The sequence below is a fragment of the Mirounga angustirostris genome, unplaced genomic scaffold (assembly GCF_029215605.1).
Source record: "Mirounga angustirostris isolate CCGP_5_RB_7025 unplaced genomic scaffold, mMirAng1.0.hap1 SCAF_14, whole genome shotgun sequence".
In the NCBI taxonomy this organism is placed as follows: Eukaryota; Metazoa; Chordata; class Mammalia; order Carnivora; family Phocidae; genus Mirounga; species Mirounga angustirostris.
In genome coordinates, this window is record NW_026991722.1 from 79,881,257 (window position 1) to 79,893,603 (window position 12,347).

General features: G+C 49.8%; 1 protein-coding gene across 2 annotated transcripts in view; it reads left to right on the top strand.

Moving 5' to 3' along the window:
• RNFT2 (ring finger protein, transmembrane 2) overlaps positions 1 to 12,347 on the top strand; it is a 69,651-nt gene that overhangs the window by 905 nt on the left and 56,399 nt on the right. Inside the window, exons 2-6 of one of the 2 annotated variants that reach the window (XM_064578439.1) lie at positions 862 to 1,035; positions 1,548 to 1,606; positions 6,046 to 6,524; positions 6,906 to 6,982; positions 10,239 to 10,339. In XM_064578439.1, the coding sequence (XP_064434509.1) occupies positions 1,012 to 1,035; positions 1,548 to 1,606; positions 6,046 to 6,524; positions 6,906 to 6,982; positions 10,239 to 10,339 (740 nt within the window). In that variant the 5' untranslated portion in view covers positions 862 to 1,011. Of the gene's footprint in view, positions 1 to 861; positions 1,036 to 1,547; positions 1,607 to 1,802; positions 1,886 to 6,045; positions 6,525 to 6,905; positions 6,983 to 10,238; positions 10,340 to 12,347 lie in introns of those variants that run through there. The other variant, XM_045886471.2, reaches the window with a different exon arrangement.

The window sequence follows — 12,347 nt, forward strand, 5'->3', positions numbered from 1 at the left end:
TACCATCTTTGGTCCTGATACAAAAAAAAAAAAAAAGGCTAAACCTATTCATGGAAAGTCTGTGGCTTTTATTTTTCTAGGGTGAAAAGTCAGGGAGGGAGAAAGGGATATACAAAAAGGTAACTGAGATCCGTAATAAATATTGAATAAACATTTGAATATTTGTTTGTTGAATGCAACTCTGTGCTAGGCAGTTCTGGATGCTGAGGTACAGGGGTGAGCCAGACATAGTATCCCTGCTTTTGTGGCATTTACATTCTAATGGGGGACAGATCATAAATAAGCAAACATATAAGTGAATAAGTTCTATTAAAGAAGATAAAACAGTGCAACATATGGTGAGTCAGGAGGATGAGAGGAGAAGGCTTCTGGGAGGAGGTGACCTTTGACCTGAGGGAGCTAGACAGAAGGAAAAGCATTGAAGGAACAGAGAACTGGCGTATAAAGGCCCTGAGGGCAGGGACAAGCTGGCCTGTTTGAGAAACAAAAAGTCCAGTGTGGCTGTTGGGGAGGGGTTAAAGGAAGAGTAGAGGGAAATAAGATTGGAAACAGGTGAAGCTGCATCAGGCAGAACCTGTAGGCCATAAACAGAGTTTGGATTCTATTCTGGTTGCAATGGGAAGCCATTAGAGGGCCTCACACACATTTTCTGTATTCCCCAATCAGGACTCATAGTTTGACAATAGGACAGAATTCGTTAATATAATATCCTCAGGAGTCCTAAAGAGGGATCAGTGAGAAGCTAACCAGAGATAGGGAGCAGACAGAACCATATGCTTAGAGCTACCCATGATGCCCTAAGACATTCTCAGGTTCAAGCCATCCCACAGACTGTTCCCTTAAGTGTTCTGTTCCCTTCAGGGTTTGGAGTCTGGTAAGCTCTGGTGACCTGTGCATCCTTCTGGAGGAAGTGGAGGGAGAGGCCTGCTTTCTCTGGACTCTAGCGGTCACAACCCCATCAGAGCCCTGAAGGCCCACCTCAGGCATCATCAACATGGAGTTCTGAAGTCCATGTGGCTCCTCACAGTGACCCAGGTGATGTGTCTCCATGAGAATTCACATCCTTATTATCACCATATGAAATGTGAGGGCTGGAAGGTAGCTTTGGGTTTCAGTCACACACCATCAACCCCCCAATTTAACAGATGGGGAATCTGAGGCCACAGAGAGGTTGCTGATTTGTCCAAGGGTGCTCCTAACACCATGTTAGGAGCAGCATCAGTTCCAAAGCCATGTCTCATTCTCCCATCCTCCAGCATCTCCTTGCTCCACATTTCACTGCTGCCTCTCACATGAGGAATTCTTCCTCCGCCTCTGGGTCTCAACATCCTCATCTGCAAAATGGGGTGATAACACTTTCCTCCCAGGGAATGAATGTTGAATTAAGAGTTGGATGACCTAACGGATGCAAGCAGGGTTTGCAGAATGTCAGAGAACTCTGGGGATGTGAGGCAGGAGTAATAATACTTGTTTCCAGTTGCCTTGGCAATCCGACCGGCAATGGGAATGTTGAGAGACTCTAGCTCATGCCATACGTTGACTTTCAGGTCTTAAGGAAAATGCAGAGGCGCCACAGCAGTAACACGGATAACGGTCCACCTGAAAGGTAGGTAGGACCTCTCCTGGTTCCGTTTCATCTGGAGGCTCTGGGCTTCAGATGGTCTGGGGCAAACCAAATCTCGATTGAATAATACCTGCCTTTCGGGGTTACTTGTGAGATAAGCAAAGGAGATCTGGTTGGAAACTGCTTTGCCCAGTGATGGCATATACTTCTCAATACAGCAGCTTGCTCTTGCTTTTAGGGTAATCCCCAAAGCCCGTGGGACAGGCGATCCACTTGACTCATTGCATCAATGATCGTTCCCACAGATTTTAACTTACAGAGGTGAGTGAGTGAGGACATAGAGAGGCTAAGGGCACTGGGAGAAGATTTTGGTTCCTTACATTTCCCAAGAGATTGGGGCACGCCTTCCCAGGAAGGGCCACAGGGGGAAGCACCAGTGTCAGTCGGGAGGCAGAAAGAAGCAAGGAGTAAGCACAGGCCACAGCTTTTATTAGCAGATGCCAAATAGACAAATAGAAAAAAAATCTCAGAAAACACTCATGAGCTAGCATTACTGTCTAGTGAAGTCCAAGAGAGTCCACACCATGGAGATGTGTTCTCACGTTGTGACACTCTCCACCTGTGCTGTACATACATCCCAGGACCAGGCAGCTGAGCTCCGCCTTCACATCCCATGCCGGGTCCCCTGTGAGCCCAAGGTTGACGACAAGGTCACAGTGTGTCTGCCAGTCCCATTAAGACCGTTTTGCATCAGCCCTGCCTGTTCTACAAGGAAGAGCACTGGCCTTAAGTCAGATGACCCTCAGCCAAAATCCCAGCTTAGCCATTTCCCATCTGTGGTGCCTTTGGTGAGCGACTCCACCCCTGGATCTCAGTTTCTTCCCCCCTCCCCGCAATAAAATCCAGATAATAAAACTCAGGGTTGTTGATGAATGAGCGAATGAGCATGAAAATGCACAAACACAGCATCTGGCATATAATAAGCATGGCTCTTGGAGCTTCTCTAGCCTCTGAAGACAGAATCGCTGTCTGCCCTCAAGTGAACCGTGAGGTCTTTGGGGGCAGAGACCGCAGCAGGAAAATAATGGCCACCATGTATGGTGTGCTTACCCTGCACCACCTTCACATTAGCCTGATGAGGTCAGGACTATTTTTACCACTATTTTTACAGTTGAGGAAAGTGAAGCTCAGAGAAGGAAAGTAAGTTACTTGAAGTCACACAGCCAGGAAGCAGCAGGCTGAGATTCAGGCCCCAGCCCATCACCCCGCTCCCCCTTAGTCCATGCTTTGTGGCACCATATTATGATTGCATCCTATCTGGGTGGATCCACTTCTCCTCTGGGCTGCCTCACATTCTAGCCCTGAAATGGTTAAGTTGGAAACAGCCTCAGTCCTCCAAGGAATATTGTTTCCCATTTAGGCTGAAATCTCGGCTGGATACTGAGGAGGGGCCCGGGGAAGGGAGGCAAGCTATAAAAAGCCCTTGGTGGGTTGAGTCTTCCCTGAGTTCTAGAGGCCCCCTGAGCCCAGTAAACTCCGTGCTGGTGAGCTCAGGGGGCCAGGAGGGCTTTCCAGGGCCCAATGGCAGAGAGAGGCTGGCCCCTATGTGGGTCAGCGTGGGCACCTGCCAGAACTCCTGCTTTCTGAGCTCAGTTTCTTGAAGTGCAGAAAAAGCTCACGGCCCCTTGAGGGTCATAGCCATGGTGTCTGTTGTTGTTGTTGTTATTAATATTATTTTTATTGTTATCCCAAGCCCAAGGGAGTAGGACCATACATCTCCTGGGTTTGGGGAGCCAGCAGGGATAGGCCATGGGGTGGGAGAGTGGGTAGCCATCTCCAAGTTCCCTCCCTTGTACCAGGTTTATGATCGTTTCCTCCCAGGTCAAGTTTATGGAGCTAGAGAAGCCAACCCTGAGATTTCTCCAGGCCAGCGTGTCCCCTGCTGGGTTTCACAAATGTCCCCTAAGATGGTAATAGGTTTTCCACAGAATAAAGGAATCCCATGGTCAAATAAGGTTGGGAAACACTTAAGTTTCAACAAAATTAGTTTTTTCTTCAGTTGCAGGCCTTCTCAGAGCTTTTATTATGCTCATTCATTCATTCTTTCAAACAGTATTTATTGACCATGCTGTGTGTGCCTGGTGCATTGTGCTGGGCTGGAGAGAGACAGTAGGAATAAACAATCATGATCTTTGACCTCTTGGAGCAGGGCCCAGCCTGAAGTGCTGTTCTCAGTGCTGACTGAACATTAGAATCACCTAGAGGGCTCTCACGAACTAGAGATGTCAAGGCCCACCGTCAAAGATTTTGATTCAATTGGTTAACACTGGGTCTTAGGCACCTGTATTTTTCAGAAGCTCCCCTGAGTGATTATAATGTGCCGCCATGGTTGAGAGCCAGAGGTAGGCAGTGAAATGATACTTGGGAACACTCCCATGCAGTGGGTTAGGGTATAGTGAAAACAAGAAACAAGGACACTGTCGTTATCTGGGAGGTAGGAAGGACGCCACCAAGCAAGAGAGATTTTACCTGCAATCTGATGGATGAGCATAGGTGACCCAGGTGGGATGGGTGCGGGGTGGGAAGACATCCCGGTGTCTATGCAAAGGCCCTGCAGTAGGAAGCCCTTGGGCAGTGAGAAAAAGACACATGGTGACATTGGAGTTTGGAGCCAGAGCGTCCAGGACATCTGACAGTTTTGTCTCTCTGAGCCTCAGTTTCTTTATCTGTAAAATGGGAATGATATTCGTCCCTATGGATAGTGGTTATCTGAACCTGCAGGAGGGAGTTTAGAATGGGAAGCCCTTTCAGTGGGACAGTGAAATAATCAAATATGTGTTTTTTAAAATGCATCCTGGTCTCCAAGTGGACAGTAGATCATACGGAGTCTAGGATGATGAGCCTCGATGAAAGCTAGCACACGTTTACTGAGTACCTACTGCATGCCCTGTGTTGTGGGGTCCACAGAGGATGACTGGAACTCAGCTCTCACACTCAGTAAGGTCGTGACATATTTTAAGTACCATAGGGGTCTGCGAGGTGCCTTGGGGGCAAGTGAGGGGAGGGAGGCTCTTTGCTCCTCCCCCTGACACCTGCACACCTAGCGAACCAGCTCTACTTGTCTCTGTCGGGCAGACTGAGTTTCCACATCGTGCTCCCATTTGAAAAGAAGGCAAGCCCAAGAGAGTTGACCTCCAGACCTCCCAGGCATGGTGCTCATGGCAGAGTGTACCCGGTTCGGGGCTCTCCAGTCTTGTAGGGGTAACTCTGAGCTCTCTGCTCCTCCAGCAATGGCTCTCAAAGAGCCACAGAATCCTTTGCCAGATAGCAGTACAGGAGGCTGTGGTTGGAACTAGAGAAGGCAGTTGGCCCCGGAGGTCTCTCCAGAGGGATCCCATGTATTGAGCTCCTGCTCTGTGCTGGGTACACTGAAAAGGCTGTTGTAAATTTGATCCCACAGGAATTCTATGTATGAATGGTGTTTCTACCATCTTCAGGTGAGAAAAGTGAGTGCCAGATTGCTAAGGCCCCTAGGAAGCCCCCTAGGAAGCGTGGAGCTGGGGTTTGAACGTGGGCTCTTCTGTTGAGTCTTCTTGATATTACCGTCTGCTGCCCTCCAAATATCAGCTGTGACCCAAGGCTGGGCCCTCGTGGAAACTGGGAGTCATTGAAAATTCCAGGGCCGGGGTCCCTGGGTTCCTGAGGTTATTCTAGAATCATAGAATCTGTGCTGGCTTTTCAGTAGAGTAGAGTGGTGAAGAAAACAGGCTCTGGAGTTAGTTGAATCTCTCCTGTCCTGTCCCTTCCTGGCTATGTGACTCAGGACGTGTTCCCTTCTCTGGGCTCAGTTTCTTGATCTGTAAGATGGGGGTAATATTGGTACCTAACTCACAGAGTTGATAGGAGGGTGTCATGATTTAATCAATGGGAAGCCTTTAGAAAACTATCTGGCGCACGGTAAATTTTCCATGAAGATTATGACCCTGTTGCTGGTACTGTCTGTCTCAGTTTGCTAGGGCTTCTGTGACATACCACATGCTGGGTGGCTTAAACATTAGCGATTTATTGTGTTACTATTCTGGAGGCTGGAAGTCCAAGATCAAGGTGTGGGCAGGGTCGGTTTCTTCTGAAACCTTTCTCCTTGGTTTGTGGATGGCCTCCTCCTTTCCCTGTGTCCTCACTGGTCTTCTGTGTGTGTCCATGTCCTAATCTCCTCTTATAAAGACACTAGTCATATTGGATTAGGACCCACCCTAGTGGCCTCATTTTAACTTAATCACCCACTGCAAAGACCCCGTCTTCAAGTACAGTCACTTTTGAGGTCCGGGGGTTAGGGCTTCAACAAAGGAATGGGGAGGGGTGGAAAACAATTCGGCCTGCAACAATATTGGTACTGTTGTTTGTCCCCCATCCTCCACTGGGGTGCCGTCTTTCTCTCCCCCCCCTGACTTGGTGGGGCTCTCTTTTCCCTCCTGGCCCAGAAATCGCAGCCAAGCGCTCAGCTCTGAGGCGAGCGTGGATGAAGGCGGTGTCTTTGAGAGTCTGAAGGCAGAGTCGGCCTCCCCACCTGCGCTCTTCTCTGGTCTCCCCGGCCTCCCAGCGGGCAGCCTGCCCGCCACCCCGTTTCCGTCCAGCCTGGTGCTGGGGGCATCGGCCGGAGGCGGGGACGTGTTCATCCAGATGCCTGCGTCCAGGGAGGAGGGCGGGGGCCGGGGCGAGGGGGGCGCCTACCACCACCGCCAGCCCCACCACCACTTCCACCACAGCGGCCACCGCGGGAGCTCACTGCTGCAGCACGTGGGCGGGGACCACCGCGCCCACTCGGACGAGGGGGGCGACGAGCAGCCGGGGACGCCCGCCCCTGCCCTGTCCGAGCTGAAGGCCGTGGTCTGCTGGCTCCAGAAAGGCCTGCCCTTCATCCTGATCCTCCTGGCCAAAGTGTGCTTCCAGCACAAGCTCGGTGAGTCTGGGGGCTTGCGGGTGTGGCAGCTTGGGGCTTCACCTGCCGGGTCGGGGCCCCTTCATCCCAAGGGCCAGGGCAGGGTTGTAGAGGCCTTCATGGTGCCCAGTGCTTAAGAGTATGGGATTCCGAGTCAGACCTGGGATGCGATCCTGCTCGGCCAGCTGTGTGACCTGGGACAAGTCACTCGCCTTCTCTGAGCCTGTGTCGTCCACTGTCCAGTGGGGGTTGTCGTTTGTCCTGCAGAAACTTCCTCTGCTGCTCGGTTGGCGTAAAGGAATAGAGGATAGTGACTTTTTAATGTTGCTCATGGTGCCTCGTAAGCTCGGGCCAGGCCCAAGGAGCCTGAGAGGACCGTGGCGGACCTCTTCTGTCCTACAGGCATTGCCGTGTGCATCGGGATGGCTAGCACCTTTGCCTACGCCAACTCCACGCTGCGAGAACAGGTCTCTCTGAAGGTGAGTCACCCGGCGAGTTGGTGTCCTAGGTGCCTATCGCGCATGACCACAAACTCAGTGGCTTAAAACAATACAGATTTACTCCCTGATAGTTCTGTGGATCAGAAGTCTGAAGCAGGTCTCTCCAGGTGAAGATCGGCTGTCAACACGACTGTTCTTTCGGGAGGCTTCAGAGGAGAGCCCCTTGCCTTGCCTTTCCCAGGTTCTCATTTTAACTTAATCACCCACTGATTCTTTGGCTCGTGGCCCCTTTTCCACCTCCTCTGAGCCCTCAATGCTGCACCTCTATGCCCACCTGTCTGTCTGTGGTCACATCTCCTTGGGAACGCTCCCTTCTGTGTCCTCTTCTGCTTTTAGGGACTCTTGTGATTACATCGGGCCCAGCTAGAAAATCCAGGCGTCTCCCCATCTCAAGGTTAGCTGCATAGCCATCTAAATTCTGCTAACATAGGGACGCCTGGGTGGCTCAGTCGGTTAAGCGTCTGCCTTCGGCTCAGGTCATGATCCCAGGGTCCTGGGATCGAGTGCCACATCGGGCTCCCTGCTCCGAGGGGAGCCTGCTTCTCCCTCTGCCTCTGCCTCTCTCTCTGTCTCTCATGAATAAATAAATAAAATCTTTTAAAAATAAATAAATAAATAAATTCTGTTAACATAGCCACAGGTGACAGAGACTAGGACGGGGACGTCTCCGGGAGGCCACTCTTCTGCCTGCCTCTCCTGGACAGAGATCCCTGGATGTGCCACCCTTCTCCCGCACCCTCCCAACTGCAGCGTCTCCCCCACATGCCCACAGCACCCTTATCTGCCTGGCCACTCTCACGGTTGAGGCCAGCCCACTGGCGCTGCTGGTTCACCAGCTTCACCATCATCATCCCGAGTTCCCATGTAACCTCCGCGTGGTGCTAACCACGCCAAGCACAAAGCTGGGCAGATGGCATAGTTCATCTTGCAGATTTGTCCCAGCAGCCCTGGAGGGAGACAGAATCATTCTTAGCTCATTTTCCCAATGAGGAAACGGTGGCTCAGAGACACTAAGTGCCTTGTGTATGAGGTCACACAGTCTGTGAAAGTGGCGGTGTCGGGCGGTGAAGCTCTGCACAGATAAGTATTTGATTTCAACCGGGGGTGAACACAGCCCCTCCAGCCGCCTGCACACAGGCCCTGGGATAGGTTACCTTGGTGATCTCAGTCCCCAGTGCTGCCCTGAAAAAGGAACCATTCATACTGACTTCATACACGCATAGAGGGGGTCAAATGAGACAGTGCTTAGGAGGTGTTTAGCACAGGGCCTGGTGTATAGGAAACATTTAATTGAGCTACTTTTAATAAGCCTATGCTTTCTACTGTGCATGCGATCCCCTAACAACCACCATCCTCTCTGGTCCTTCTCTCCATCGTTCTCTGGGGCTTTCTTAAAAGCATCTGGGCCTCTCTGAGGCACAGAAGGCGGCTCAGTCTCCATTTGACAGATGAGCACGTTGAGGTTCAGAGCTGGGCATGGACCAAAGGTTCTTCTTGACCCTTGGTCTCATCTTCTTTATGCAAACTCCTTTCTGCTGTTATTAGAACAGCAGGTTGATCAACACCATAATAGGACACTTTTGGGGGCTCTCTCTCAAATGCGGAACATCTAAATATTGCCTTGGCTTAAATTTTAGGGGTCAGAGGCTGCCTATATCCGTGGGTAGGTGTTCTAGGTAGGGATCCTTGAACCCTATGAAGACACAGCTGATGTATTGTCTGTCCATACACATTTTCTGTGAAAGAGATTCTGCATGACCCTTGTAAGTTTAGAAATATCAACTTACTGCTGGAGAACTCTCCCCTTTTGTCCTTCAGAGTTTGGCTTCTCAGGGCATTGCTAATTCTCTTTGTATTCCACCTCTGGTTTGGATTTACAGGAGGATTAAACTGGAATCCATTATTTATTGGAGTAAGAAGGGCTGCTGAGTAGATTATTCACATTGATAAGAGCAGTTGGTTGGTTGGAGGTGGTTTCTAGGGTCATTAACCTTGACCACTCCTGGAATAATGGGTGGATGGAGATGCATTTATTTTGTCTACTCTATGGAAATGTGCTCTGTAACCATGCACGGGGCACTGACCTGTGTCTAGAGACAGTGGAGCATTTACCAAAACCGCAGGGAAGGTTACACTGAGAAAGTTATGACCTCATCTTATTCCAGCAATGCAGCCGCCCTGATCCAGGAAAAGATGAGCTTTTGGGAATCAGCAGCACAGGGGTCTGTGTGTATCTCCCAGACTACATAGGCAGGAGCACACCCTGCCCCGCACCTCCTCTAGAAACTCCTTGGGATGGCTCTCAGGCTGAGAAGCTGCTGGGAAACAGGAAACCAAGAAAGTTTTCCAGCTTGGCTTCCTGGGGACTAATCAGAAATGAGGCTGGAGAAAGAAATAGGGATGGTTTGAGGAAAGACTTTGCTGGCCATGTGTGTGAGCTTGAATTGAGCACTATAACTGTGGCCCTGGGTTGAACGGTCAGGCCAGGATAGTAGCCCCCGTGGTCCAGGCTAGAAAAAGGGAGAGCAGAATTTGTCAACCTGTAGATTTGAATCGACTGCTGCGTTGGAAAATCTGGATCCTAGATCCTGTCATCTAGTGAGTCCGAAACATGAGCCGAAACCAGACTGAAAGTTTACATTTATGAATTTTCCTTCATCCTTAGCAAAACTCCCATTTTCAAATGAGGGCACTGAAGCTTAACACATGTGCCCTTGAGCAAGAGCTGCTTCCCTGCTCTGTGCGTCCAGTCCTTACAGGAAATGTGAACCAACATTGACTGCATGCAGGCACCATTCTAAGCATTTCATATACATCAATTCTCACAACTCTGTAATGGAGTCATGGTATGTACCCATTTTACAGATGAGGAGAGGGAAACGCAGAGAGTTTCAGGAACTTGCCCAGCCCTGCGGCTACAGATCAAGGATTTGAACCCAGACCGTCCGGCTCCAGAATCCTTGCTACCTGTAGAGCCTTCCTGCTTTTTCACATACCAGGCTCCACATTTCTGTCACCTTCTCTGGGACCACCCCTTGGGTTCCAGGGGGGTGGGAAGATACCAGCGCTCTGTAACCATGCAGAGGGCACTGAGTGCTCCACACCCTCAGCCCTGCTTCTTCCAAACCTTTGAGAAGGGGAAAAGTGGCTACTTGTCAGAGAACATTCTGGAATGTTTTGCAATGTGCACCTCTGGCATTGCAGCATCCCTACAAGTCTCTTGCTTTGTCTCCAGGAGAAGAGGTCGGTGCTGGTCATTTTGTGGATCTTGGCCTTTCTGGCGGGGAACACCCTATATGTGCTCTATACGTTCAGTTCCCAACAGCTGTACAACAGGTGAGCAAGTGGGGAGGTCTGACCCCTGGTGGGAAAGTAGGGGGTACTTTGCTGGGCTTGGGACACAGAGCTGCCTCACATGAGAACGATGCAGTGGGTCTGTGTCATGTACGTTTTCAATCCCACCCTCTTGTTATATATATGTGTGCTGGGGCAGAGTTCTCTAATAGAAACACACTGCAAGCCACATGTGTGACTTACATTTCCCAGTAACCACACAGTGGGTAGGTGGGAGAGGGTTGGCCAGCGAGGGCCTGTAGGACTAGGCTGAAACTCCAGCCAAGCTTCCAAATCACGGATGTCTCTTTTAAAAATGGACCTTGAGGAATGGGCAGTTTCTCCACTTTTTGGGACCACTCCATAAAAGCAATTTGGGGAGTTAGTTCTAAGGCATCAAGACACATCACACACACTGGCCCAGAATATCAAGGTCCTGGTGGATGGAGGGTGGAGGAGGTAGCATTTCCCAGAAACTTGGATGAATTTCCAGCTCATGCCATTCTCTGAGCATGATCACATTCATAGGCTTAGACCTCTCTGCCCCCATTGAACCAGGGCTGAGTCAAACTGGCAGCACAGAAAGGGAGAGAGAAGCTTAGGAGAAAAGCAACAGAGTTGAGCCCCCTTCCGTAATAATGTCAAAGGTCTAGAGTGTGTTTGTAAGTGAACCCCATAGCCATTAGCTCCTTTTACTCTCCCAGTGACCCAGCAGGGTATTGCTGGCCCCATTTCGCAGGTGGGGAAACTGCGGCTTCATGAAGCTTTTCCTAATGAGTCTTAGTCCTGGTAGGCAGTCTTTGACAGTGAAATTGAATCTTCCTGGGCGCCTGGGTGGCTCAGTTGGTTGAGCTACTGCCTTCGGCTCAGGTCATGATCCTGGAGTCCCTGGATCAAGTCCCGCATCGGGCTCCCTGCTCAGCAGGGAGCCTGCTTCTCCCTCTGACCCTCCCCCCTCTCATGTGCTCTCTGTCTCTCATTCTCTCTGTCTCAAATAAATAAATAAAATCTTTAAAAAAAAAAAAAAAGAAATTGAATCTTCCTAGGATTTGAACTCGAATGACCAGCATCCTTCCGCTTACCAGCTTTGTGCCCTTTGGCAAATAATGGAAACTCCTTACGGCAGTTTCCTCATTGTGAAACCAGGACCAGGTTATTCTTGCCTTATCCACCTGACAGGCCAATTATTCAGAAGGCCAGATGTTATAATACATGAAAAGTACTGGGTAAACTGAAACATTGATATATCATAATCCTATCATGATTGATACTATTCTTTCATGATGAATTACCATAGGTGGTGGTGGTGGTGCCTCAGGAGGGGTGAAACTGACAATAAAATACATCAGTCCATTAAAGTTCATAGTGAACGTTAGAAATAAGTGGACTTGGGCGCCTGGGTCGTGCAGTTCGTTAAGCGTCCGACTCTTGGTTTCTGCTCAGATCATAATCTCAGGGTCCTGGAATCAAGCCCCATGTTGGGCTCTGCGCTGGGCATGGAGTCTGCTTAAGATTCTCTTCTCCCTCTGCCCTTGCCCCCCACCCAATGTGTGCATGCTCGTGCTCTCTCTAAAATAAATAAATAAAATCTTTAAAAAACAAAAAAAAGAAAAGAAGGAAGTGGACTTAGCAATCAATCTGCAAAAACACTTTGGCCCTGTCCCTTCTCCAAAAGCAAAAAAAGGAAAAAAAAAGAAACTCTAAGACGGTGAACTACAACCCAGACAGGTGAATCTAACACCAGCTGGTGTCTCTGAGATAAAAATGGAAGTCAGATCCTCATTGTATTGCCATCACAGAAGCTTAATAGAGAAGCAGAGCCAAGCAGCCCGGGGTCCCAGGGTAGAATGGGAGCAGAAGCAGAGGTGCCAGCCTCTCCCTGAGTTATAACGTGGATGGCCACTCCAACTTGGAGGAGAGGCATCCTCCAGAGACAAGACTAGAATGTGAAAGGACACAGAAGGTATCGGGAGAGGTTGCCAAAATAGGTTGTTTTTATTGATTTTGCCCT